We start from the raw sequence: 27,394 nt of genomic DNA, 5'->3' as shown, positions 1-27,394 counted from the left end.
TTCATTTATATTTATAAAATAGAGATTCAATGATTATATGTCTTTCAAACCTAAGGGATATTACTGAATCAACATCTGTGGAAAATCTACTTGAAAGTTGAAAAGAGGGTAAGGAAAGAACAAGACAACCTTTTTTAAGCGTGAAATTGTAGAAAGTATCTTAAAAGATGCTTTTACTGGAATGTGTGAATTAACTAAAAATTCCTGAACATTGTACTTGTAACCTTTGATCTGAACTCTTCTCTAGCACTTTACAATCACTTTGGTTCCAAGAAAAGGAAAGATTTACCAATAAGTATCTCATGTAGAAAGTAAACTACCACTCAAATAGAGTTTCTTATCTTCTTCTTCTTCTTCTTTTTTTTTTTTTTTTTTGGTCAGTTATGGGGCTTTAACTTTGGGCTTGGGCACTGTCCCTGAACTCTTTAGCTCAAAGGGAGCACTCTACCACTTGAGCCACAGTGCCACTTCCAGTTTTTTGGTGCTTAATTGGAGATAAGAGTCTCATGGACTTTCCTGCCTGGGCTGGCTTTGAACCAGCTAAGGAGGCTAAGATCTCAGCCTCCTTAGTAGGATTACTAAGCCACCAGCACCCGGCCCTCTTATCTTCTTAAAAGAAACAGTCACAAACTCAGATCACTCACCAGGCAATTCGTTTCTTATTTATTATAATGGTAAAGTGATAACAACTATTCTAGAACTCCAGCAGAAACAAAGACTAAACTAATGGCTACCTAGTTCAGACCTGTGATTTGAAACTGTTTTAACTGTACATATCTTTCTATCACTTGCCTCCACTTCCCCCTTTTTAATCTGAAACCAATATCAATACCTCTGAACATAGCTAAAGATGTACTGAAATGCCATCTTCCTATGGCTGTCATGTAATAAATCTTTCTGTGCCCATCACCATGTCTCTTTATTTGGCATATGTGGCCAGTGGCCAGATGTGACTCTTGAACTTGGGGTCTGGGGTCTACAAACTTGGTTTTAATATCAGAATGTGTGACTTTCAGAAAGGAGCCCAAACCTATTATAATGATGAAAATTCTTCCCACAGATCTTCCCAAGTTTTATAATCTCACTGTTCTCCATATGTTTATATTATATATTTTAATTAAAGTTCATGGAAAATTACTTCTATAATCTGTGGATTCATTAGAACATTATCATATATTATCTTATTATTGACCAATAATTTTATTATATGTAGAAGTATTATGTAGATATGTAGCTATATTATGCTCTATATATTTTATGCTAGATGTAGATCATTACTGACCAGCTAGATGTGAGAAATGTTTCCTTTCTCATGATGAGTTTTCCTAAACAATACAAAAAACTGCTGTATGTGGTAAAAATTAACAAGGAAAAAACTTTACCAGTCACAGTATCTTTAAACGCTGTGAAAGAATAATGAACTGTTGTGGAGGGAATTCATGTTTGCAAATGAGCTACCAGTTGGTAATTAGTGAAGCTCTACAACACCCTGATGGGATAGGTATGGTTTATTGCAGCCATTTTACAGATGCGAAAGGGCATCGGAGAGAAATAAGTGTTTGGCCTCAGGGAAGCTACAAAAATCAGAATCAGCAGAAAACATCAGCTTTCCTGAGATGGCCTCTGTGATGCAAGGTCCCCTCCTAGCTTGGACTCCACTTACATCATTGTGATTTTGGTGAAGTCATTCAGGTCCTTGTGTCTTCCGTGTCCTCATTTAAAGAATAGAAAGAGTAATGGCATTTTCCCAAGTGGTTGTTCTTAAGATTCATTATATATTAAAAACTAATCGAAAATGTAGAGGTGAATTGAATAATGGGTAGAAAATGGAAGAATTTGGGGAAGGAGAGTAGGAAAAAAAAAACCCTGGATTTTTATGTTCAGATTGTTAATGATCTGGGAGAAAGAACAAAAGAAAGGCAAAGGAATAGAGGAGGAGAAAAAAGCCAGATGAAGATATGAAACTTAACTAAGTTAGAAAGATAGGTTCTAAAGGCTACTGTGATGAAGTACCATAAGGAAATGAAGAAGAGAGTGTTGGAAACTACAAGAAATGCTACTCTTATTTTAAACTGGCAAAGAAGCTGACTGAATTATGACCAATGCCTAAGGGCATGTGGGAAATAGATTTTAAGAATAGATGAACTCAGACATCTGGTAGAAGAAATATTTAAGTCACAAAGTTTTAGAGCATATAGCAATTTCTTTTAATTACATATATTTACATTCAAGATGGGAAAAAAACCAATGATATAAAATGAGGTTTTAAATTAAACTAAGTTTGGGTATTTGAAGAATTCTCAGCCTTGTCAGCTTGTAGAGAATGAAAAATATTTTCAGTAGAGGACACCAAGTATCTGATGAAGCCATTGACCAAATTAGTATGAAAAGAATGAAGCCATTGTCTTAGGACAATGAAAGAATGATCTGCAAAGATACTTTGGAGAATACCAATTCCTGTAGCTCTCATTTCTAGTTCAAGGTGGTAAACATGAGGAAACATGTTCAAAGACACCCCAGGACCTTTGAGCTCACTGACCAAGGCCAGACTAGTCTTTGCTCCCATATTCTGGAAACTTGATATTGCACTTTCCAGACTTGTAGTCTCCAAACTATAAGAAATTTCTCTCCTCTTAAAAAACCAGCTGGGCTGAGGTTCATTGTTCTAGCAGCATAAAAGGGATTAAAATAAAAGATACATTTAATACTGAAGGCTATATTTAGTTTTTGTGACTATACCAGTACAAATAAAATATGCTGGGATTTAAAAGTATGTTAAATTACAGGAGTTCATCATTCTAGACACTTACTAGACAGGTGGAGAAACAGGATTATGACATTAAGCTAAGCAATTGCACACAGCTTTTGGTATGCCAGTTGCTGGAGACAATTACTAAAGCTATTGACAGTCCATCCATCCATCCATTCATCCACCTATCCATCCATCCATCCATCCATCCATCCATCCATCCATCCATCCGTATTTATCTATATTTGCAACTTCTCTCTTTTCTAAGTACTCTAAATACTCTCTACCCTCTTACCATTAGCAACACTTGAAACAGCTTGATATATATGCAATTTTTCTATATTTCTCTTTAACTTACATAATAATGCACAAATAAAAATATACATATTAGAAAATATCTAAATTTTCTACATGATCCCCTAAATAATATAAAATTAGATCACATATGTTTTTCATACATATAAACATGCATACTGATATATATGTATATATATATATCTTGATTTTCATACTGAAATATTTAGATTCCTAACAATGAAAAAAATGCTTTTAGTGAATTCTATTGTAAGTTGCCCTATTTGTTAATTGTATTTATTCAGAAAGAGAAACTGTATTCTAGATTCAGATATGCAAAATATACATACTTAGAATTTGAGTTCACAATAGGGAAAATTCTTAATATTATCAATCAATTTATGAAGTCTGATTTTAATATTTTAACATCATTGATTGCCTCTACATACATATCTAAATATGAAAGAAAAATTTTACTTATTTTTATTATGCTTTGTTTAGTATACAATTCCTAATCTGTTGTTTTCTGGTCCTGTATTGTACTGTATGATGCTTTATTAACTTTTGCTTAAATTCATTTTATATACTGATTTGGTACTTTTAATCTTTACATCTATTTAAAATTAATCTTTACAAATCAACAAAATGATTGAGATCTTTATTTTAGTTTTCTACATGTGAATTTTTGACATATGAGATTTACTAACTTGGGAATGTGGCTTAGTGCTAGAGTGCTTGCCTAGCATGCATAAAGCCCTGGGTGCTATTCCTCACTGCCACATACACAGAGCTTTACTGACTTTTCTTCTTTGGCTATAAGCCTGATGAGAATTAGAGTTGGACTGTGAATTAGAGATCTTTGACTTCAAGATACATATTAAACCATTGTTATTCATTTATCATTATAATTTTCTTACAAAATAAAAGTCTCCATAAAATTGTCAATTCCTCTATTAAAATGGTATTCACAATAAAGCCAAATGTTGCATACCTAATACTAAGCATGGATATTATGTTTACTACTATCATTAAGAATCTTTCTAATTTTCCAGTTTTAATTAGATGAATGGTGTTCTGTTGAATCTGACTTATCTTTACTTGCAAATCTTACAAGTTACTTTCATTCTCAACATATGAAGCATAAATGACTAGAAAATGAGGCAGTAATTTTTCTGTCTCCTAAAATAAACACAGAAATAAATTTATTCTGAATAGTTCTTTATATGTATGGGTATGTGTGCACTGCTTTTTCAAAATAGGCATTTGAATGGATAAATTTGTATATGTATATATATGTATATATATATATATATGTAATATATATATATAATTTCCTAGGGAAAGCATGATACAGGGTGAAGTATTTGAAAGGCTTGCTCAATGGTTCTCTGAGCATGTGCTGGCATGGTTAATGTTCAAAATCACTAATCCAATTTAAACTTTTTAAATTCTTCTTTTCTTAAGCCATGGATTTATCCATATCAGATAAAGATGCTAGCTTTCATTGACTACATGATGATGTAATTACTAGAGTGCAAAAACTGGACACAACCATGCTAATTAATGAGTTATTCACCTCCATTTATTCAGAGTGGTAGAACAAAGGTGGCATTCAGTTTTGACTTTTGTGCTATATATATTGATTTAGAATAAACATAAAGGTATTTATGTTGCTTCCATATTGGTGTTCAAAAATTGTATCATCACAAATGCTGCATTAGACTTCAAACTGAAAACAGACAAGGGCCAGTGCAGAAAGGGATTCATTTGAAGATCCCTTATCTCCCTAAATATCCTTTATCTTCCTAATGATGAGTTATCTTCCTAAAGACCAGATCCAACAAGGAAGAATGAAATCATCTTAATGATTTTTACTGAAAATTCACTAACCAAGAAAGACTAAACTCACATCATATAAGAGACTGTATGTCAATCTCAGAGAGGTCATAGGAACTTTGTTCTAGGATTTATTCATTTGTTCTTGTATTCATTCATTTCCTCTATAAATTGCTTACTATCTCTATGAAATGATTTACATCTCCCACTTTTCACTGTGAAGAGAGTATTTACATTGCAACCATCTGGCTCTTTTTTAATTTCCTACTTTTTGTGGCTCTGGGGTAGCCATGATTGATAATAAGCATGTATTCCTTTTCTCCTACTAATCTATTGGCCTATAAAATAGTTTATTTCAATAAACTATTAAATAAAAACCTTCCAAGGGAAGGGTTGAATATTTCTTTGTTTCTGACAAGTTACAGAAATGAAAGACATTCTTTATTATTATAGTAAACCACTGGAAATTATATATGATTTATATAACATTTAAAATAAATTGAATGTGCCCTTTATAAGCATTCTAAAAGTAACTAAAAAATGACACATATCATAATTCATATATATGGTTGTATTATCTATATCAAGAATGCCATAATGGTGAGGAGTATGAAGGAAATCATAAAAAAGAACATAAGTATAATAAAATTAAAGAAATAGATAATTTGAAAAGTATAATAGCTGAGAATAATTTTAAATGATGAAAGGGAAATTAGATTGATTTGTCAACCAATTTCATTTTACTAGCTTCTTATGAAACAAAATAATTGATCTGAATGAAGAGGAAAATATTGAATGCAATAGCTACTTCCATTTATTCTTTAATATATCTTTTTGAAATTACAGTGGAATATATCAAAATTTAAACCCAAAGGACTATGCTATATAATCACTTTAAATTACAGTAATTCAGTTTTATAATTTATTCCCTACAGAATATTAACAAATTGTAAGTTGAAAGATACATATATATATATATATATCTGAATATGTATATGTATATACATATAAGTTTCTTTCATTTTAATCTGGTTTCAAATAACGTAAGTTAAATTTAAGAAATTATAAGCACAATGCTAAGTTAGAGAATATTAAAATAAATAGATGTTAGAAAATAAATAAATAAATGTTAGAAATAAAGTTAGTAGTGCCGGATTTTGAAAATGATAAATTTGATCCAACATGGAATATTACTAATATCTTGCTTGCATACAGACTTGTGCACATGACAAAGTTCATGCATGGGAAGCTCGTAGATAAATAAGACTGACTAGAATCATGCCAATTAGCAAAGGGATGAATAGACCACAATAAAATGAGAAAATGGGTATAAACTTTATGAAAGGAGATACCCAGAAAAGCATTTGTGCCACAAAAGAACAAAAGGTGAGGAGCCAGTCAGTAGCCCACTTTTTTTATTGCTGTTGTTCGTCATGGGGACTGAACTCTGGTTCTAGGCACTGTTCCTCAGCTCTTCAGCTCAAGGGTAATACTCTACCATTTGAGCCACAGCACCACTTCGAGCTTTTTCTGCTTATGTGGTGCTGAGGAATCAAACCCAGGGCCTCATGTAAGGCAAGCACTCTATCACTGAGCCACCTTCCCAGCCCCATCAATAGCCTACTTTCAATCTTCAGTGAAACTCAGTGGGTGCATATATCCAAATTTACCCAACAGAACATAATGTAAGTAAGATGATGTCAAAGAAGGAATGTGGAACACATAGTACCTGGACCAAGAGGAACAGGGAGAGGATCATCATGCTCTAGATACAACATTGCTTGTTATAATCTCTGAGTGTGACATCAGAGATATTCAATCCTGCAACACAACCATTAAAGTCTCACTTTGCTTCACTTCTTACCTCTGAGTCTATTCTTTGAGCTTTGATGGGTGAATGTGTTTTACACAAGTATGAGTTTAGGCCAGAGAAAACCAGATTTGAACTGATGTAATATAGTAAGAAAACATTCATGACATATATATATAGATATACATAAAATCTATATATAATTTTTAGGAAGCTCAAAATGAGACCTACCTTTTCATAGTACTTGATCTCGTAGTCCAGAATGGCTCCATTGGTAAAAGCAGGTGCCTGCCATGATAGGGCGATGCTATTCTGTGACGCCCAATCCTTTCTTACCATTCCTATCAAAGAGGGTGCTGAAAAACAAAGTAAGTAAGAATTAACTGGCAGGAATGATTTTATCTAAATACTTTTGCATTTTTTTTCAAGGAACACAATTTTTTATTGAAGGGGACACCCATTTGTTGATGTTAAATTAGTAAGAGCCATAGAACCTACTTTATTCAACCTAAAGGTAGTATTAACATATTTTGAAACAATATTAAAGAGCACTGGAAAAACTCAAATATTCCAAGGACAAGAATTAGAACTCTTCAATTTTATTCTGCTAGGATATTCAATTTAAACTGGCTTTGGCCTGAGGTTCTCAAATGAAGCTCAATATACTTGGGTCCTGTGTTTCAGAAAATCATTATCTGCCATCAGAAAACTCTGCAATTACACAATCATTTATAGGCTTTTCTTTCTCCTCCAGATATCTGAATACTTTATTAAGCTTTATCGAATACCCTTCTTATTTAAAGTGAGTATTTTCTTGTCTTTGGGAGGATTATTTATTTAGCATGGTTTCTCTAACAGTTGAATAAAATGCTTAACGTCAGCAGAGTCATAGCTAACTTTTTTACATATATAACATTATTAGCAATCTGAACTTGGCTTAAAATAGCCTTGTATTAAATTTCCAAAATTTAATTATATATTTATATTCTTGGTACTTTAAAAAGAATCACTTTTCATTTTTAAGTAGCCTATGTTTTAAAGCAATAGTGTTTGATATAGAAGTAAAAACTTAATCATGGACAAATCCAAATTAACTTTCATTGAAGTACCAACTTACCTACTAGTCTGACAAAGGAAAAAAAAATAAAAATGTTAACAGCACTGTTGTAGGTAGGCTGTGGGAAAAAGCATGTTAATTCTCTGTCAGTGTAGATGAAACTTTGTATGAATTTATGATAGTAAATTCACCAATTTGAAGCAAATTATGTATTTGTTTAAATTTTGACCTTTTGCACGCTTAGAGACACACTGCATAAAAACAGTGATATATTTACAATATGATTTACTGAAATTTATTTGTAAGTACTGGAAAATCTATAGATGTTCATTAATAAGAATCTAGCAAAAGACCTCTGCCAAGGGAGAATTCGTAATTAATGCAAAGGAGTTATGACCACATATAGGTACTTCAATGTATGGTCCAGGATTTACATTTAGTATTAAAAGTAAGGAGGAGGAAACACATGAAAATTTATGTAAAGATAAACTTAAGAATAAAATTTTATTTAAGTACTGCATATGTATATGTGAAATACCCACCATGAAAAGTTCTTTGAACAATTAACATACATTTAAAAGAAAAAGAATGATGAGAATATAAAACAAGTCCTGTCCACAGTTGGGAAAAAATGGAGGAAGGAAGGTAGACAGAAAGAGTGAAGGAGGGTGAATGTGGTGAAGATACTTAGTGCACATGTGTGAAAGTAGAAAAACGGAGTACACTGGGATTGGTTTGGGGAGCAGGAGGCGGGTGTGAACATGAGTGACAGGGCGGAGGGTCTGATTTCTTAGTGCTGCTTTTGTGTGTCAGGGGAGCATGTCTTCTTAAATTTATGACACTGAAAGGGCTGGTTCTTCAAAGAACATAAGGGCTTTGGAAACATTTAAAAACTGGAAGTTCAATGAGAAGAATGTAATTGTATACAATTATATTCATAGAAATGACAGATGATTATAGAAGTCACTAAGAACTAGAAGCTTGCCTTATGAGGCAAAACAGTAATGGATAATGTAAATAACAAAAAGCACTCAGAAATCATTCACGACTTAAATGGAGACACATTTACTATTAATAAGCTCCCACTAATAAATCTATCTCAGTTGGAAACTGCATAAATGTTCTTACATTATAGTGTAATAGTGTATTAAATGATGTTTTATGGATAAACTTCAAAGTGAAATTACATTCAAATTAGAAGTTGATTTAAGCATATCAATTCATTACAATTTTAAAAGATCCTTTTCATGTATACAACTGATGGTTAATTTTCAATTTAATGTACACTGTCATAAAGTAATATTGCCTGTGGATTACATTTTACCTCAGAATCATTTGGCACTCAAGGTCAGTAATGTAATCCTTTGCAAATATAAAAAAATTCAATCATGGCAACAACATGATAACTGACTATTGAGTACAATATAGGTCTTCTGTCTTCATCTGCAGTGATCAACTAATTATGGATCATCTAAATTTATAAGTGCCATTGTACACTTACATAAAACAAACAAAAATTATTCCTTAGATATATAGGTTCATCACATAAATATGAAGTTTAGAACTCAAGAACTTTGGTAATCTCATCTTTATCTTTATTCTTCAAATATGGAAATATCCCTATTTTACATAGATGTTGAACATACATACATAATTCAGGATCATTCGATTTATTTTTAACACTACATCTTAAATTCTGATCCACATTTTATAGAATAGTTTATTATACTTAAAATATTCAACCATGTTGATATGCTTTCCAATACTGATAAATTTTCTAATGTTGTATGTGGAAATTCCCATTTTACTGTTAGAGATTAATTTTTCTTTCAGGCCTGAGGTTTAAAGTCAGAACCACATAATTGTAAGGCTGATGCTCTATCATTTGAGCCACGCCTCCACTTTGTGTCTTGATAGTTATTTTGGAGATGTAATCTCATGGACTTTTCTGCTTTGGCTGGCTTCAACCCACAATCCTCCAGATCTCAGCCTCCTGAGTATCTAAAATAATAAACATGATCCATCAATGCCTGGAAAGCTTCAAGTATTTTTTCTAAATTTTTGTTTATTTGATTCAATTTCTATTTGATTAGGATGGAGTTTCCCTGTTTCCTTCACTGGCTTTTTTCTTTTTTACCTTTTAACATTTTTTTATTGTAAAAAATAGTGTACAGAGGGGTTACAGTTACGTAAGTAATGTGTACATTTCCTATCCAGTATTGTTACCTCCTCCTTTGTTTTTCCACTACCATCCTTTTCCTTCCCACATCCACCAACCCTCCTTCCTGCCCCCCCAAATTGTAGAGTTTTGTTTTTAACATAGTGTCTTGTACATCTCACTGTTACAATGGGTCAACCTGTATCCTTTTGTTATTTTTTGTTATTTTATTATTTCCCTTTTTTGTTATTTCCTTTCCCTTCCCCAAATTAGAAAAATGCAGATGAACAATGGCCCCCAAATATCACATCTTAATCTGAGTCTCTGAATAGTCTATGACAAAATGTCTGCAGTTTTGATGGAGTTAAGGATTTTGTGACAAGGAGATTGGCCAGGATTCTCCAGGTATTCCAAATGGACTCACAAGTAAGTGACACTGTAGGAGAGGGGCAAAGGTCTGCTGGCAGCCCGCAGGGGCTGCAAGAGGAAAGGGCCCATTCTTCCTGGGAACCTCACAAAAAAGACCTTAATTTCAACCCTATAAGAGTCACTCTGTGTGGAGTCTTTTGAGGAACCTCCATACTGCTTTCCAAAGTGGTTGAACAAGTTTACATTCCCACCAACAATGAAGTAAGGTTCCCTTCTGTCCACATCCCCTCCAGCATCTGTTGTTGTTAGAGTTCTTGATTTTTGCCATTCTAACTGGAGTGAGCCAGCAATCCCACTTTTGGGCATTTACCCAAATGTTTACAAACAAGACCACACTAAAGCTACCAGCACAACTATGTTTATTGCAGCATTATTTACCATAGCTAAGATCTGAAACCAACCCAGATGCCCCTCAGTAGATGAATGGATCAAGAAAATGTGGTATATATACACAATGGAATTCTATGTCTCCATCAGAAAGAATGACATTGCCCCATTTGTTAGGAAATGGAAAGACTTGGAAAAAATTATATTAAGTGAAGTAAGCCAGGCCCAAAGAAACATAGGCCCCATGGTTTCCCTTATTTGCAATATCTAGTATATGTATGAGTCAAGCGGAAAAGGTCAGATAATGTGATGTTAGGAAAATGAACCCTTAGATATGTATTTTAACGTTTTTTTCTTTCATGCATGTGTTTCTAACGCATTTATAAGATTATTTCTTTGTTGCTTTGTGTGTCCCTCCCCCACAGTATAACCCCTGCTTTCACTATATTTGATGTCAGTATAACTTGTGGAGGAGATGGGGAAAAACAAGTCGTTTAAGGATACAGGTGGACCTGTTGCAACAATGAGAAGTACAAGTTGTCATGTCCAAAACGAGTTTTACAACGTCGGTGGGGGGTGGGGGTGGGGGTGGGGAGAAGGATTGAGACTGGGGGGGGGGCGGGGGGAGGCTGGGAAGGGATGTGAAGGGTAAACAAAGGAGGAGGCTGCAATGCTTGGTAAGAAATGTACGCATTATCCTGCCCATGTAATTGTAACCCCTCTGTACAGTATGTTCACAAATAAAATAAAATAAATTAAAAAGAAAAAGAGTCACTCTGGACTTTTAACAATAAGAATTGTAATCTGATAAATACTACTAAGTTGTGCTAATTCGTTGCAGAAATAATGGGAAACAAAAAAAAAACAGATTGATACAATATAATGAATATCACTAAATTATTAAATGAAAAAAATTTAATGAACTTAATTTTTCATTCATTTGTACTTCAATTAAGGCAATGGTTTTAAAAAGAGGTTTCTAAAGCAGTGATAAAACGTGTTAATGATGTTTCATTATTTATAGTTATTACTTGCTAGAGTACAATTAATGGGTTGATTGAAATAGACTTTAAAAATATGTTGGGTCCTTAGGAAAGACTTTTCCTAATTTATTCTACCATTGGTCAGCTTCTATTTTTCTTTCCTTGTCTCAAGAAAAAAAGGAAATATTTTCTTCTAATTATACCACTTTGAATGACAAGCGCTACAGAATTACTTTTTTCCCTCCAAATTTTCCTAAGAGGTAAGGGTCTTCTAATAGTTTTTTTAAAGACTTTATCTCTGAATGTTAGGGTCTTTATCAAAAAAAATGTATGCAGCATGCCCCAGCAGCTCCTTCACTGATGGCGGCAGTGGTTGGAAATGCTAGTGAGAAACAGCTGCCCAGAGAGTTGTCCCTACCTGTTGAGGCCATGTTGGAAAGTCAAGGCATTAATGGCAAGTGAGAGCGAAGCCACCAGCGGCACTTCCTTATATAAAGTGAAACCCTGTGAGTTATTTTAAAAGTTGTTTTCAGCATGAGCGGTGGTTTTTTTTTTTTTTTTTTTACTTTCTCCTTTATAGGTTGTATGACTAGCTGATTTAATATGGCCACTGTTAAACTTGTCCTGAGGCTGCTGGTTTCTGTAATTTATACCACATACCTCTACTGACTATTACTTAATTCCGGAGGCATTTGAGAAACTGTTTATATGACAGATGCTATAAAATGCAGTTTCTTTGAAATATGAGAGGGAAAAAAAATCTCCAAATTAGACCAGTCTGAGATTCTGCTGACCTTATTATTACCTGTCAAGTTTCATAAGAGTATATATTACAGCAGTACTTTCTAGGAATTTAACGTAGATTTTTTTTTTTTAATCCTCCACAAATCCCAGAAAGTTTGCCTGACCACAGAGAGAAATGAAGAATTTGAGCCTTCCTGTGTGAACTTTAAACAAATTCCTGGCGTAAAATATCTCATTATTACTAAAATTAGCATAATTAATTTATATTCATTGCTCCATATAAGAATATTAATTAATGCACTATATAAATTATATATTTAACAAATTTTAGATTTGTAAATATTCTAATTATACTTGAATATACTTTATAATTTCTGGAATGCAGCTGATTCCTATAAAAGCATTTGAATCATGTTCCAATTATAGAAAATGAGCTAATTTAAATGCTATCAAACGGGAAAATTCTACTAATACAAATTCTACTAATACAAGTTGAAGAATTATTTATAAATAAATTACACAAACACTCTTTATTAATATTATGGAAAGGGAACAGCTATCACAAAAAATTTTCCCCAAAGAAAACTTTAAATCTTATGGTGAAATGAGCATGTACATAAGGTTATAATAAAAGTCTTATGGCTACAAGTTTTTAGAATTTAGACATTTATTTATTTATGTTTATTGGGTCGGGTCATGGGGCCTGAACTCTGGGCCTGGGCGCTGTCCCTCAGCTCTTCAGCTCAAGACTAGAGCTCTACCACTTGAGCCACAGCGCCACTTCCAGCTTTTTTTTTTCTTTTTGCTTATGTGGTGCTGAGGAATTGAACCCAGGGCCTCAGGCATGCAAGGCAAGCACTCTACCACTGAGCCACCTTCCCAGCCCCTAGAATTTAGACATTTAAAAGAGAGTCTCATGGTGGATTCATTTAAGGTGCATACCTAAAATCTATCCCTTTATAAGATAATTATATATTATAGTGTATATCTTATATAGCTTATATTATGTATTATAGTATATTATTGTATATTACATGTCTTTATATACCTTATATATTATGAGATGATAACCAAAACAGATCAATGTATGTCAGGATTCCATTTTTTAAATGCAAATATCTCCAAATTGGATATGTGATTAAAATCCTATGTATACCAAGGAATTACCAACAAACCTCAGTGATTGGCCATGCTCTCTTAGTAAAACAAGGTATAGCAAGAAGATGGAAATAAGTTTTATAGTTGTAGAAGGTACCAATCTTTAAATTACATTAACAAATGCTATCATCCACAATTTTGAATGCATTTTGAGGGTATAGGATTGCTTTATAAAGAGCTTATTTAAGCCTGATTTTAGCCTGTATGATATTCTAAATACTACTTCCAAACTACAACTCAAAATGTTCATTCTTTTTAAAAAGTTAAACCTAACACACAACTTATGGAAAAGACATCCATTTGTAGTCTTGCTTTGTATTTTCATTGTTCTTCAGTTTATATGATGATACAAAATTGCAGCAAAAGCTAGGTAAAAGGCAATGAGCATTCAACGTATTTTAAACCAAGACCTTTATGAAAATTACACATAGAAGTGTTATGGATTTGCTTATTGAGTAGTTCTTGAAAGAAAAAATCCTTTCCTGTTGGACCCCTAAGGTGTATAAAAAGAAGATTTCAGTCATCTTCTGAGGCTCTGAAACAACGCATGGATAGCCTTAGGCCTTTCAGATGAGTTCCCATTTAAAACACTTTCATTCATTCTGTGAAATAAAATAGCATCAATTACCTTTTTTGCCTTAAGGTAGAAGACCAAACTAGCCTCAGACTTCTTTGATCACTTCAGATGGAATTGATTGTGATTTCTGAAATCCTAGAACATTTACTGCCTGTTCCTCGTGACATCTAGCAATTGACTGCTAGTGTATAACGCTGCTGCTAGTCCTTCTTAAAGAAGACATGAAAATATACTTTTATACTTTGTAACTTCCTGTTGAGTTGTCCTGTACAACTTTGTGGGTACAAAGATGAAGAGATAGATGAGTGAAGAGATGGCTAGTGAAGATCTTCTCCCAACCTGTGGGCTTTCTATTTATCTTGCTAGCTATCTCTTTGCCATGCAGAAGCTGCACGGTTTAATGCAATCTCATTTGTGCAACCTTTCTTTAAGTTGCTGTGTTTCTGGGTCTTTAAGAAGAAAGTTTCAACCTGTGCCAAGGAGCCTTAGTCTTTGTCCTATATGTGATGCTAAGTGAAATGAACTTCAATATATGGAACCAACAGGTTTTTCTTCACTGTTGTTTTCAATATACTATGTGAAATTATTACTTTTTTCTTTTGTTCTTTTTTACCCTTTTTTCCCCCTATTGTCACTGCATTGGATTTTGGTACCTTGGGTATTGCGTATACATTTATATTAGGAAAGAGTAGGGGAACAACAAAATGGTGAGACAAAGGACAAAGGACACACCAATGCAACAGTGATACTTACACGACAATATGTTGAAAATGAACTGCACAGCTTTGAGGGAGGAGGTGGGGAAGGAAAAGTGGGAGAAAAATGAGGGAGGGGGTAATGATTTTCAACAAGAAATGTACTCATTATCTTAGGTATGACTGTCACCCCTCTGTATATCACCTTGATAATAAAATTAAATGAAAGAAAAGTACTCGTACTACTGCCAGTTGGAGTTCATATTGAATGAGCCAGTCATGCCGATTTCGCAAGACACAAAGATTCCTTCAAATTCTCCAAAAATAAAACCACAAAACTGCTTTTGTTCTCTCATTAGGGAAATATTTCAATTCAACATCAGATTTATTGGCATTGCTTTGGGTTCAAGCGGAGAGGAATGGGTCTTGATTCTGGAATGATGGCAGTAGTTGTATAGGATAAGTGGCCAGGTGTTCCCACAGCGGCCTTGAAACATGCCTAGCCTTCAGAGGATGGGCTGAGTATGTTCTCATCATTGATCAAGTGGCAGAACAAATCATGGGGTAAAGTAACACCCAGCTGAACCTTGTTTTTTTATTTTCTTCCCACTTAGTAATTGTGGCTTACAAACTGCTGACTGCATATGGAAAAAAAAGAAAGTATGCGTTTTCTTCTGCTGCCTATAAGCTCTTAATTTCTATGCATGTTCTTGTGGCTTTAAAAGCATTAGGGCCTAAATTATATTTCCCTGAGTTGTGCCAGCACTATGGTTGAACTCAGGGCATGAGCACTGTCCTGTAGATTTTTACTTAAGGCTGATGCCCTATTCCTTGAGCCACAGCTCCACTTCTCAAGTTCTGCTGGTTAATTGGAGATAAAAGTCTGATGGTCTTTACAGCCCTAGCTGGCTTCAAACCATGATCATCAAATTTCAGAGTCTGTAGTAGCTAGGATTACAGGTGTGAGCCATCAATGTCCAGAACTTTCCCTTAGTCTTGTGACTATTTTTTAATAAGTCAAATGACACTGATGTATATCTGTCACAGAAATTAATTTAAAAACAAATATGGTCTAATTATGATTCATAAAAATTATATTGCAAATCTTTGCCAGATTTTTAGTTCATTTAGAATGCAACATGCTACAGATGCTAAATAATCTCAATTATGTTTCTAGGAAAAAAATTAGGAAACTCAGTCTATAATTTTTCAAGGTGAGTTTATAAAGTCAAGAAACATCTTTTCTCAACATTATCATAATAAATTGCTTGTACAGTGTAGAAAATACAGACAATACTAATTTTAAGAGATATTGTTGGATATTTGTAGATCAATAACTATTATCCTATCTATTCAGGAGACTAAGATCTGAAGATTAAGATTCAAAGCTAACTGGGGCAGAAAAGTCATGAGACTTTCACCTCCAATTATCATTAAAAAGTCAGAAGTGGAACTATAGCTCAAGTTGTATAATGCTAGACTTGAGTAAGAAAGACAAGTGAGATTATAAGGCCTTGAATTTAACACACACACACACACACACACACACACACACACACATATACAAAGAGACAGCGTACATAAACATAAAAATATGGAGTATTTAAATTATGCTATTATATTACATCAGGTATAAGGGAAGTGATTCATAAACAAAAAATAACAAGTAAGGGCAATGCTGACATCTAAGTAACACACACCATCATTGGTTTGGTGATGGTTACAAACCCTACTCTCTTGTGTGGCTAATATTAAGCCCATAAAGTTTTCAGCATTATCATGAATATATTCACTACAATTCCTAATCATTTCAGAACCATGTCATTCACTATAATTTTGAGCATTGTCTTCTGTTTTGACCTATGAGGTCCATGCCATTCGATGGTCAGATTTATATCTTTATATACTACTTTGTACACACTTGTCTTTAATTTGTATCTATAACCTTTAGTTGTATTCTGTTGTTTTTAGGGGAAGCAACTGTCTTACATTCCCAGCCCTGGAGTTTAATGACTAAGAAAAATGGACTCCTAGCACCAGAGAGATGTCAGAAATGGGACCAGAAATCTTAAAGCACCTTCTCACAAAACTTATATAGATCTCCCATCTAGCTTCAGAAAGAGCCATTTATCTTTCTTAAAAGACATTCGTCTTGTCATGAGGTTTGTTCTCATCTTCCTTTGCTAAAATGGAGCAGAACCTTCCTAACCATCTTTCCATGGGTCAAACTTTCCTGTGAATGCTTGCCTACACATGTCAACAAAACCCCATCTTTTCTCGTACAAACCTTTCCGTTGTCCATTTAGTTGGAAGACCACAAATGGCAGAAAAAAGGATAAAACAGGTTTCCTTCACCAACAATTCTGACATGAATATTAATATAACTAAGGATGATTTTGTTGGCTCATAAGGTTTATGTGACAGACATATGCTTACACCTTGCCAGGGGCCATTGTATGTAGTAGGTAAGGAAATGTAGAAGGTAAGAGGGAACTCCCTAGGCTTAGAATTTAGGGAACAAAATTCTATAGATTTTTCAAACAATCTTGAATCTGAGATTCTCACCTCTTTCTTTTCCTTATTGATAGTCATGTTGGTTTCCCCCATCCCCCATATTGAGTATCTCTCTTTTTTTAATAAGTATTTTATTGTGAAAATACTATACAAAGGGGTTACAGTTATATAAGCAAGGTTATGAGTACAGTTCTTATCTAGCATTGTCACCTCCTTCTTTGTTTTTCCCCTACCATCCATCCCTCACACCTCCTCAACTACATCCCCCGCCCCCAACCCCACCTAAATTATAAAATTAGTTTTTCGACATAGCGTCTTGTACATCTCATTTTTGCAATGGGTCAATCTGTATCCCTATTTAAACATTTTGGGTTTTTTCCCTTCCCCTCCCCAAATTATACCAACATCAAATACAGTGAAAACAGGGGTTTACCATGGGGAAGGGACATACAAAGCAACAAAAAAAAATTACACGGTACCTTATAAATATGTTAGAAACAATAGCAAGAAAGAAAAACCACTTGTGTCCCTTTTCTGGGGTTCTAGACACATATGTAATATATCTTTGTAGGAACAGTTCAATTAAGCTAGAATTACTAGGTTATAAGTAATCATGGTTTGTAAATAGTGTTGGGATTTTAGAAGAATGGCTATAGCTTTATAAAATGCACCCAGCAATTGTATATATAAGGAAAGACATTCAAATGAGCCCATTGAAAAGAATATTTCTAGTCTTTTTGTGCTATTAATTGTAACTACCCCCACATCTGGATATGTCAATTGTGTGGTAGTTGGTGCTAAATTTGGGGACAATTAAGAAAAGCAGTAAGCTGGAACCAGGACTCATATCCTGCCATTTCCTGCTGTGTCATGTGTTGAGTAGCTTAGTTTGATGTCTAGACATCAGCAGTGATTGAGAGTATTTTACCATTAAGATTGGTAAACACTGAAAATTAGGCCTTAGGGAAAAATATTTATTTTTGCTCTGAAGAGCTATAATATCACCACTCATAAATCAAAGTTTACCAAAGTGAATGGAATTTTCTAACTGTGCTTCAAGCTGCTGAAACACCATGGAGAAGGCACACTCTTCTTCAAATTAAATTTAGGGAAGGCTAAATAATGCAGAGTTACCAAAATATTTCAATAAGGGAAAATCAAGTAAATTTTGATTTCCTGACTTCATGTTTTCTAAATTTTATTGGTATCATATTCATAAAATTCTTAGAATGTTGGAGTGTTACTTCCAGAAAAGAATAGTTGCAGTTTTGAAAAGTGTGGGCTCAGGTTCGAGTTTCTATCTATTACTGCTATGTGATTAGCATGATAGTATCAAACGGACTATGCAGGGTTTCATGAGCTTGGAGACCAAGACCAGATTTCTCACTGAGATGTCTAGTGAGCACTGGGCGACCACTGGACAATGACTAGGGGTGGTAAGTGACCTAGGAGTCTGCATCATCTATGAGGATATTTGAAAGCAAATGATATAATTAAAAATATGGGCTTAGAAGAAGGTCACTCATGGTTAAATCCTAGTTCTGTTCCTCACTGGGTGGACCTATTCTCCATTTGTATATGTCACTTTTTCAATTTCTTCTTTTCAAAAAAATTGCAGTAGTAATGTCACCTTTAGGGTTGATGCAATAACTAGTGCAGTAGTTCATTTGAAAAGCACAGTGTTTCACTTAAAGCACTGAAATTAATGCCTGATCTCTTGCATGCCTTCTCAATAGCTATCTATTACTATTGTGGTGGACAAAGACTGTGAAGAAACATTATATTGGCAATAAAATGATCAGTTAGTGCTACAGAAAATTTAATAATAGTTAATGTTACAAATATATGTTCTATATATTACAAATATAATATACCACAAATATAGAACCTTAAATATTTCACATACTGAAATACCATATAACCTTTTTTCATGAGTAAGGGAGTTAGTAAAATCTTTCACATAATTTAAAAAATGTATCATTTTATTAGCATACATTAATTGTGTGAATGGGTTTCATTATGATAGTTCCATATATGCACTTAATGTACTTTGAGCAAATTCACTTTCTCTGTTATGCTTTCTTGTCCCTTTCTCCTTTTTGAGAACACTTTTGTGCTATATTGCTCTTTTCCCATTACTTGGTTATAATTGTACTCACCCTCCCCATTCATTCTCTCTTTTTAAATCTCCTCCTCCCATTGATTCCCACTCCAAACAACACCCACTTGACAGTTGTGTAATTTTCTTGTTTCTTTTTTTAAAGGCTAGATCTCACATATGAAACAGACTACACATTACTTTTCCTTATTCTTGCTTATTTCATTGAACATGCTGATATCTAGTCCCACCCGTTTTCCTAAAAATGAAACAATTTTATTCTTCTTATGGTTGAATATTACTCCACTACGTATAGACAACACAGTTTCTTTATCCATGCATTGATGGATGGTCACATAGGCTGATTGGCTATACTGAACACAGTAGCCATAAACATGAGCTTTTGGGTATCTCTATTGTGTGCTGACTTAAATCCCTATGGATGTATGTCTAGAAGTGGTACATCAGGTTTATATGGTAACTCAATGTTTAATTTTTTGAGACAACTCCATACTAGTTCCCATAGTGGGCACACTAATTTAAATACCCATCAACAGTGTGTAAAGTTTTCTTTTTTCCTGAATCCTTGGTAGCAGTTATTGTTTGTATTACTGATGGCTAATGCCATCCATATCATTGAAATGGATAATGATTGATTTGCATTTCCTTGATGGCCAGAGGTGTTGATATCCCTCATTTATGCAGTGTCTATTTGCATTTCTTCTCTTGGAAACAGCTCTTTGTTACATTACAAATTTGTTAATTTGGATATTTTGTTCTTTGGGGATTTAATTTCTGGAACTCTTTATATATGAATCTTTTCTTCAGTGAACGAATAGAAAAGAATTTCTTTTGGTTATCACTTCATTCAAATAATTGTTTTCTTTTTAGCAATGCAGAAGCCTTTTGTACCTTCAGGCAATCCTGTCAGTTCTTGTGCTTCTTTCTTTCTTTTTTTTCTTTTTTTTTGGTGGGGTCCGGTCGGGGGCCTGAACTCTGGGCCTGGACGCTGTCCCTCAGTTCTTCAGCTCAAGGCTAGCGCTCTACTACTTGAGCCCCAGCGCCACTTCTGGCTTTTTTCTTTTTATGTAGTGCTGAGGAATCGAACCCAGGGCCTCAGGCATGCAAGGCAAGCGCTCTACCACTGAGCCACCTTTCCAGCCCCTTGTGCTTATTTCTTGAGTAACTAGAATCTTATTCAGAAAGGTTTAGAATTTTCTCCTATGATTTCCTCTAGTATTTTCTAAATTTCAGGTCTTACATTTAGGTCTTTGATCTTTTTTTTTTTTTAATGTCAAGGTGACATACAGAGGGGTTTCAGTTATATAAATAAGGTAGTGAGTACATTTCTTGTCAACCTAGTTACCCCTTCCCTCAATTTTCTCCTACTTTCCCTTCCCCCTAAAACTCGCCCCCTAAGTTGTACTGATCTTTTCAATATAGTGTCTTTTGTAAATTGCTGTCGCATTGGTTCCCCCTTGTCCTTTGTCTCACCATTCTGTTGCTCCCCTCCCCTTCCCTAATTCAAATAAACATATATACAATACCAAGTACCAAAATCAAATACAGTGACAACAGAGGATATACAATAGGGAAAAGGACATACAATTGAAACAAAAAATCACATAGTGCATTAAAAACAACAACAACAATAAAGAAAAACCTCTTGTGTCTATATCTTGGAGTTCATTTTACTTAGCATCTTATATGGTCATATGTACATTGTTATGGAGCTATTCTGCTCATCTGCTAAGATTATCCTAGACATATACTAATTATTGCAAATAAGGAAAACCATGGGATCTATATTTCTTTGGGTCTGGCTTACTTCAATTAATATGATTTTTTCCCAATTTTTTCTATTTCTTTACAAATGGGGTGTTGTCATTCTTTCTGATGGAAGCATAGAATTCCATTGTATACCACATTTTCTTGATCCATTCATCTACTGAGGGGCACATCTTAGCTAAAGTTCTATATCTTAGCTATGGTTAAAAAAAAATTCTGTGATAAACATAGTTGTGCTGATCGTTTTAGTATGGTCTTGTCGGTGGTCATTTGGGTAAATGCCCAAAAGTGGGATTGCTGGGTCCTAGGGAAGCTCTGTAGTGTTTTGAGGAACCTCCATACTGCTTTCCAGAGTGGTTGAACAAGTTTACACTCCCACCTACAGTTCAGTCACGTTCCCTTTTGACCACATCCCCTCCAGCATCTGTTGTTATTAGATTTCTTGATTAGATTTGTGCTCTCTCATTGAAGAATGAGGTTGGGATATTGATGGATATTGCACTGAATTTGTAGATAGCTTTTGGCAGTATTGGCATTTTCACAATGTTAATCCTTTCATCACTTTTGTATTAGGTTTTCTTTTTCTTTTTTTGGGGGGGGAGGTCTGGTTGTGGGGCCTGAACTCTGGGCCTGGGCGCTGTCCCTCAGCTCTTCAGCTCAAGGCTTAGCGCTCTACTACTTGAGCCACAGCACCACTGCCAGCTTTTTTCTTTTTGCTTATGTGGTGCTGAGGAATCGAACCCAGGGCCTCATGCATGCAAGGCAAGCGCTCTACCACTGAGCCACCTTCCCAGCCCTTTGTATTAGGTTTTCTGTTGGGTGAGTTTATTCACCTACAAAATAGGAGAGGCTATTTTTCATATTTGAATCGCTGGCTTTAACTTAATTAACAAAACTATATTTTAAAAATGTATCCTGGAGGGCTGGGAAGTTGGCTCAGTGGTAGAGCGCTTGCCTTGCATGCGTGAGGCCCTGGGTTCGATTCCTCAGCACCACATAAGCAGAAAAAAAAAGCCGGAAGTAGTGCCGTAGCTCAAGTGGTAGAGTTCAGGCCCACGACCGGAACCGCCCCCCCCCCCCCCCAAATGTGTCATGGAAACCCTAATGAAATACTTTAAGGAATGATAATATAAAAGGTAAGTCTAAGAAGTCCCAATATTTATTTAAATGTTGTATTAGAATTCTCCAGATCACATGACTTGTACTTCAGTGAACATATGGCAATGTTATGTTAGTTGTTGGAAGTTATAGAAATCATCCTTGCATGGGTGGCTCAAACCTATAATCCTAGCTACTAAGGAGACTGAGATCTGGAAGATGAGTGTTTGAAGCCAGCCCAGACAGAAAAGCTCATGACACTTCATCTCCAACTAGCCAGCCAGAAGCAGGGCTTCAAGCGTGGCTTGCCGTGGGCAAGCAAAGTCATACTGAGAGAGCACCAATCTCTGAGTTTAAGTCCCAGCATCAGCCAAAAATAAAGAAGGTGCTCAAAAGCATGCCAATATCTGCTAAACTCTTAGTTTTGCAGGATTTGCTTTCAGTGAACAATTTAATACTATGAAACTTTTATTTTCCTTGCTTACTTTTATAAATACAATTAGCCAAATATGGTTAATTTCCATTTTACAGTGCTTCTTCATGGGTCCACAATGTGTCAGAGTTTGTGAAAACATGGGCATGCAATATCAGGGGCCGTAGGAAAAGAAAAATTTCCCATGACTTCAGAGAGATAATTAATGAGCTCATACTTTAATCCTAGATTAACAAGTGAGGTGCTATTATACTTTCAATGCTATAGTGTTACTTCTAACCTTTGGACCAGGCTATTAAATAAATTACTAATCAAATGTATCAGGTGGCTTGTAACCTCAAAAGTGAGTGTGGTGGTTTCCTTCACATTAGTAGTTACTTATTTGCTATAAAGGTATGATTATATAGGTGATTGTCAAATAAGACTTTGAATCCCAAGCAGAAGAAAGTAGCTTCTTGTTTAATTATTACTATTTTAAATATGCATAAATAGTACACAGTGCTTTTCTCTTAAGGAATACAAAAAAAACCAGAAACTAAAAATTACAAATCCTAGGTTTAAACCTAGATTGTACCCAAATCTTGCATTGGGTTTTAATTATTTAAACCATATTTTGTTTGTTTTCATGATATTAAATCATATTATATTCAACAAATTTTTTGTTTGCTTGCTTTTTTATGTATTTTTATTGTTAAAAAGAAGTATACAGAGGGTTACAGTTACATGAGTAAGGCAATGAGTACATTTCCTCTAGAGCATTGTTACCTCCTCCTTTGTTTTTCCCCTACTGATTTTTATTCTCAAAAAGTCTTTTAAATACGTAACTGAATCATTGATCCATCCTTGTATAAATCATAATTTCATAGACTGTATAACTCTTGAAGATCACTAGTGTTAAAAGTTCTTTCACAATAAAGAAAGAGCACATGCGCTGCACACTATGGTTCTACCCGAGTCAGAGTGGATCCTAATTGCTTTGACAAATATCATGCTGGGAAATTGATCTTCAAAGATCCCTTAATGCCTTTTTTTAAAATACCCATTTACTTCATTTTTAAACTTCAAAGGCTTCCTTTCTATTAATTATCACATATAGTAGAAAACACAAAGAACAAAATGCTATGGTTTATTCATCTAAGGAGAGTATCTAAACACTAAGTTCTAGCAAAGATGGGAGCTTATTGAAGCAAAGGTCAGCTTCTGTCAAACAAGACCATAAGAGGCTTTTCTTTTAGTAGAGATTGCATGAATATTTTATCTGAACATTTCCATGAACTTGCTGTAAAATCTATGTTCCTTGGGATTTCCTGGGATGTCAAAGTCAGTTACTGTAACATAAATCTTTTGCTAATTTATCGTCTCAGACTTTCTTTTAAAACATATTCATCATCCACATGCTAGTTCATCTAAAAAACATTATTTCTGAATAGTCACTACTTCTGACATTTGTACTATACAAAATCAAATTGTCATACTTTAACTTGTAATTAGATACTACTTTAGTTTTAACACAGGTCCACAGTAAATATAACAGCAAAAAGATGGCAAACTCCATACTTTATGTTGAATGAAAACAAAATTTCTTTACTGAGTGCTTCAGATGTTTCACTTCAGTATTGATCACTTGCGTCTTGAAGGGTAAGAGAATCATCAGTTTGTCAATGAACAACTAACCACAGCACAAAGTCTACTGTTCCTTTAGGATCCTTAGTGGTAGTGATTTAATGTTCCAGAGTTTTAACATTTTTGTATTCACAAAATAGTACCTTTGCACATGAAAGACTCATGAGCACAACCTCTGTCCTTGCTAGTGTTCTCATTGATTAACATCAGAAGATGCTCTGACTGTTCATGGGTCCTCATGAAGAACACAGAAGAATGAGGTGAAAGCAGTTGTTTGTTTCTGTAGTTTGACTTTTTCATTAGTGGCTTGGTTTACCAGGATATGTAATTGGGATTTTAAAAATCCAAATGAATTATTTTATCCACATACCTCTTGACAACTCACTTTTTTTCTTATATTTTCTAATGTATGAACTAAAAGAATTTAATGCAATAATCTATATAAAGTGACTAGCTCATACTTTGCAAAAATATGCATCCATTGCAAAATAGGCTGTGTATATTCTCAGTAGTATGATATCAAAGTTTTTCCTAAGTTTTATGTAGTAGTTATATATTGTGAAACCTTTTAGCTCAAATATTCTCGTGTATTTACATTAAAGTTTGTTTTGTTTTCACTTAATATAAACTATCTAAAGTAGTTGGGTTACAGGAGAGGGTTTTGAAAAATAGTCAAGCTAAAGCTGACATCATCTAATATTAATTACAAAGTTCTAGAAGAAATGGCTATAGCCATGGAAAGAAAATTGACTAAACTGAAATGCATTCATTTGAAGGGGAATGTGCCTTTACAATCATGAATATAATACAATTACAGTAAAACAAACCTACATATGGTAGTTAATAATGTTTGAAAGTGCTGATTCTTAATAACTAGAGGCTTTAGAAGTTTCTACATTTTAAGAGGAGATGAATATTTTTTCACTATTACAATAGCAGTGGGATGGGTAATTTCCTAGGTAAATCAAGTGAAATTATTCTTTCCTGATGAACAATTCTGTGCTTTTCAATTTGATTCACCTAATAGCTGGAAAAATTATGAGGAAGCACAATTTTTCTTTAATTGTAAAGAGGTACCCATGGCATAGTCCAGACTGTTTTCATTTCCTTCATGTAAGAAATACAACTTGTCAGAGCATAAGAATGTTAAGTCACAGCATTTTTCCTCTCAAAACCTGTACTACTAGACTGAGGATGAAGAGATCCATGAGTAAGGCAGACCAATACATTGCTGATAAATTTGTGTACATAAGATATGAATATATGTACATTTCCATAAGTACATTTCTGGAAGGAGTAATGATTTGCAGAAGGTAAAGTGACTATGTAGAAAGCACATTCTTGGGTTTATTATAGCTGAGTACACGCTTCCAAAAGCTTACTGTCTATCATAAAACCTTCAGGGTATATTTTTTTTACATTCTTGAGTTCAATATATATAGAGAGAGATAAATAGATACATGATTTTTATATTATATATCTGTAATATATAACATCTCTCCATCTCAAGTGTATTCCTAGTAATCTATCTATCTTCAGACACACACACACACACACACACACACACACACACACATAAGTACACCAAAACAAATTAACACATTTACAGATCATGTCTAGGCAGATATGAACACAAATTCAGAAGGTGCTTTTGTTCTTCAGACAAACCAAGAATTAGAATTATTTTAACAATTCTTTCTTGTGTACTCTAGTCTTCTGGAGTTTTCACAAGCAGCACCAGAATGCTAGAGTATTCTCTCTGCTCCCATGATCTTGAATATCACAGATTTAATGATTTTTCTAGTCCTGGAAATGCTACTTGAAATTTGTTGATTTGTCAGCCATATTATTAGTTCCAGTTTTCATTATTCCATATTATTTTCTCTCTCATGAACTTTTATTATTCTTCATCATGCATTTTTCCAATGTCCTTAATTATTTCTTCTATCTCTTGTTTCATAAAACATTTTTCCACTTCATGCTTTTTCCCTCATGAGATCAAAGCATACTCTTAAGAAGCTCATATTTCTTAATGTTACTTCAAGTTTTCTAGAGTAAAAATGATTTTCAGAGGTCTGAATTGCCTTGCAATTATCTATCTTGGATTCGTTTCCATGGTTGTGAAGTATTTTAATTGGCTATCTAATGGCTTTGCTTATTTCTATTAAATATATTTTAAAGGACAGAAAACTCACCAAGAGTTGACAACAGTAATAATATGGGAGCATACTATTTGTCTTCCTTACTCTGTGTGGTTCAGATCTCCAGATCTCCATCAAGGGTGAATTTGAGACAGATAGAGTGACTTAATTGTCCTAGAGTTCTAGTTATACTCTATGTTAAATACAGCTTTGGGCGGTGCTTTCCCTCAGGCTTCCCACAGCCTTTGTTGTTTTCTCTGAACGAGTGAAGCAATCTCAAGTAGATGGAACCCTTCTAGCCTTTGAACAGTGGTAGTAGATCCTTACAACCAGGAACCTGGGATGAAGAACTCTCAGTCCAGTAGCCTCTGGCAACTGGCCAGATTGTCTTCATTGAAGCCAACTTTGACACTTTTATCCATTCTGAGAGTGCTCCAGTCACAAACTGTGCCAGAGGCTTGCCCCATTCCTAACTGTTCCAAATAATCTGCACTGGGTGAAGTTCAGGTAATTCTGAAGCTAATCTTATTCAAGATGAAATGGGGAGCATTTTCTTAGTCACTCAGTAAGAAACTGGTGTAAGAAACTGGAAATAATGCTGTGTTTGGAGAAAAAATAATCTTTCTTTTTCTTTTTAATTGTGAAAATACCATACAGAGGTGTTACAATTACATGAGCAAGGTTGTTTCCCCTTCCCATCCCTTCCCATCTCACCCCCTCCACACCCATTCCTCCCTCCGAGCTCCCCCCCAAAGTTGTAAAGTTCGCTTTTTGACATAAAGTCTTGTACATCTCATTGTTACAATGGGTCCACCTGTATCCCTAAACAATTTGTTTTTTCCCTTTCCACAAGTTATACCAACATCAAATATTGCATTCCAC

At 34.4% G+C, this 27,394-nt stretch overlaps 1 protein-coding gene across 2 annotated transcripts in view; it reads right to left on the bottom strand.

The window, feature by feature from the left end:
• Positions 1–27,394, bottom strand: part of Epha6 (EPH receptor A6) — a 732,346-nt gene that overhangs the window by 286,266 nt on the left and 418,686 nt on the right. For both annotated transcript variants that reach the window (XM_042676999.1, XM_042677000.1), the window contains exon 6: positions 6,921–7,045. In XM_042676999.1, the coding sequence (XP_042532933.1) occupies positions 6,921–7,045 (125 nt within the window). The remainder of the gene's footprint in view (positions 1–6,920; positions 7,046–27,394) is intronic.

This window comes from Dipodomys spectabilis, unplaced genomic scaffold (genome assembly GCF_019054845.1).
Source record: "Dipodomys spectabilis isolate Male_0828 unplaced genomic scaffold, ASM1905484v1 ptg000032l, whole genome shotgun sequence".
Taxonomy (NCBI): domain Eukaryota; kingdom Metazoa; phylum Chordata; class Mammalia; order Rodentia; family Heteromyidae; genus Dipodomys; species Dipodomys spectabilis.
The sequence above is the reverse complement of the archived record's forward strand: the minus strand, read 5'-3'. Positions and strand labels throughout refer to the sequence as shown.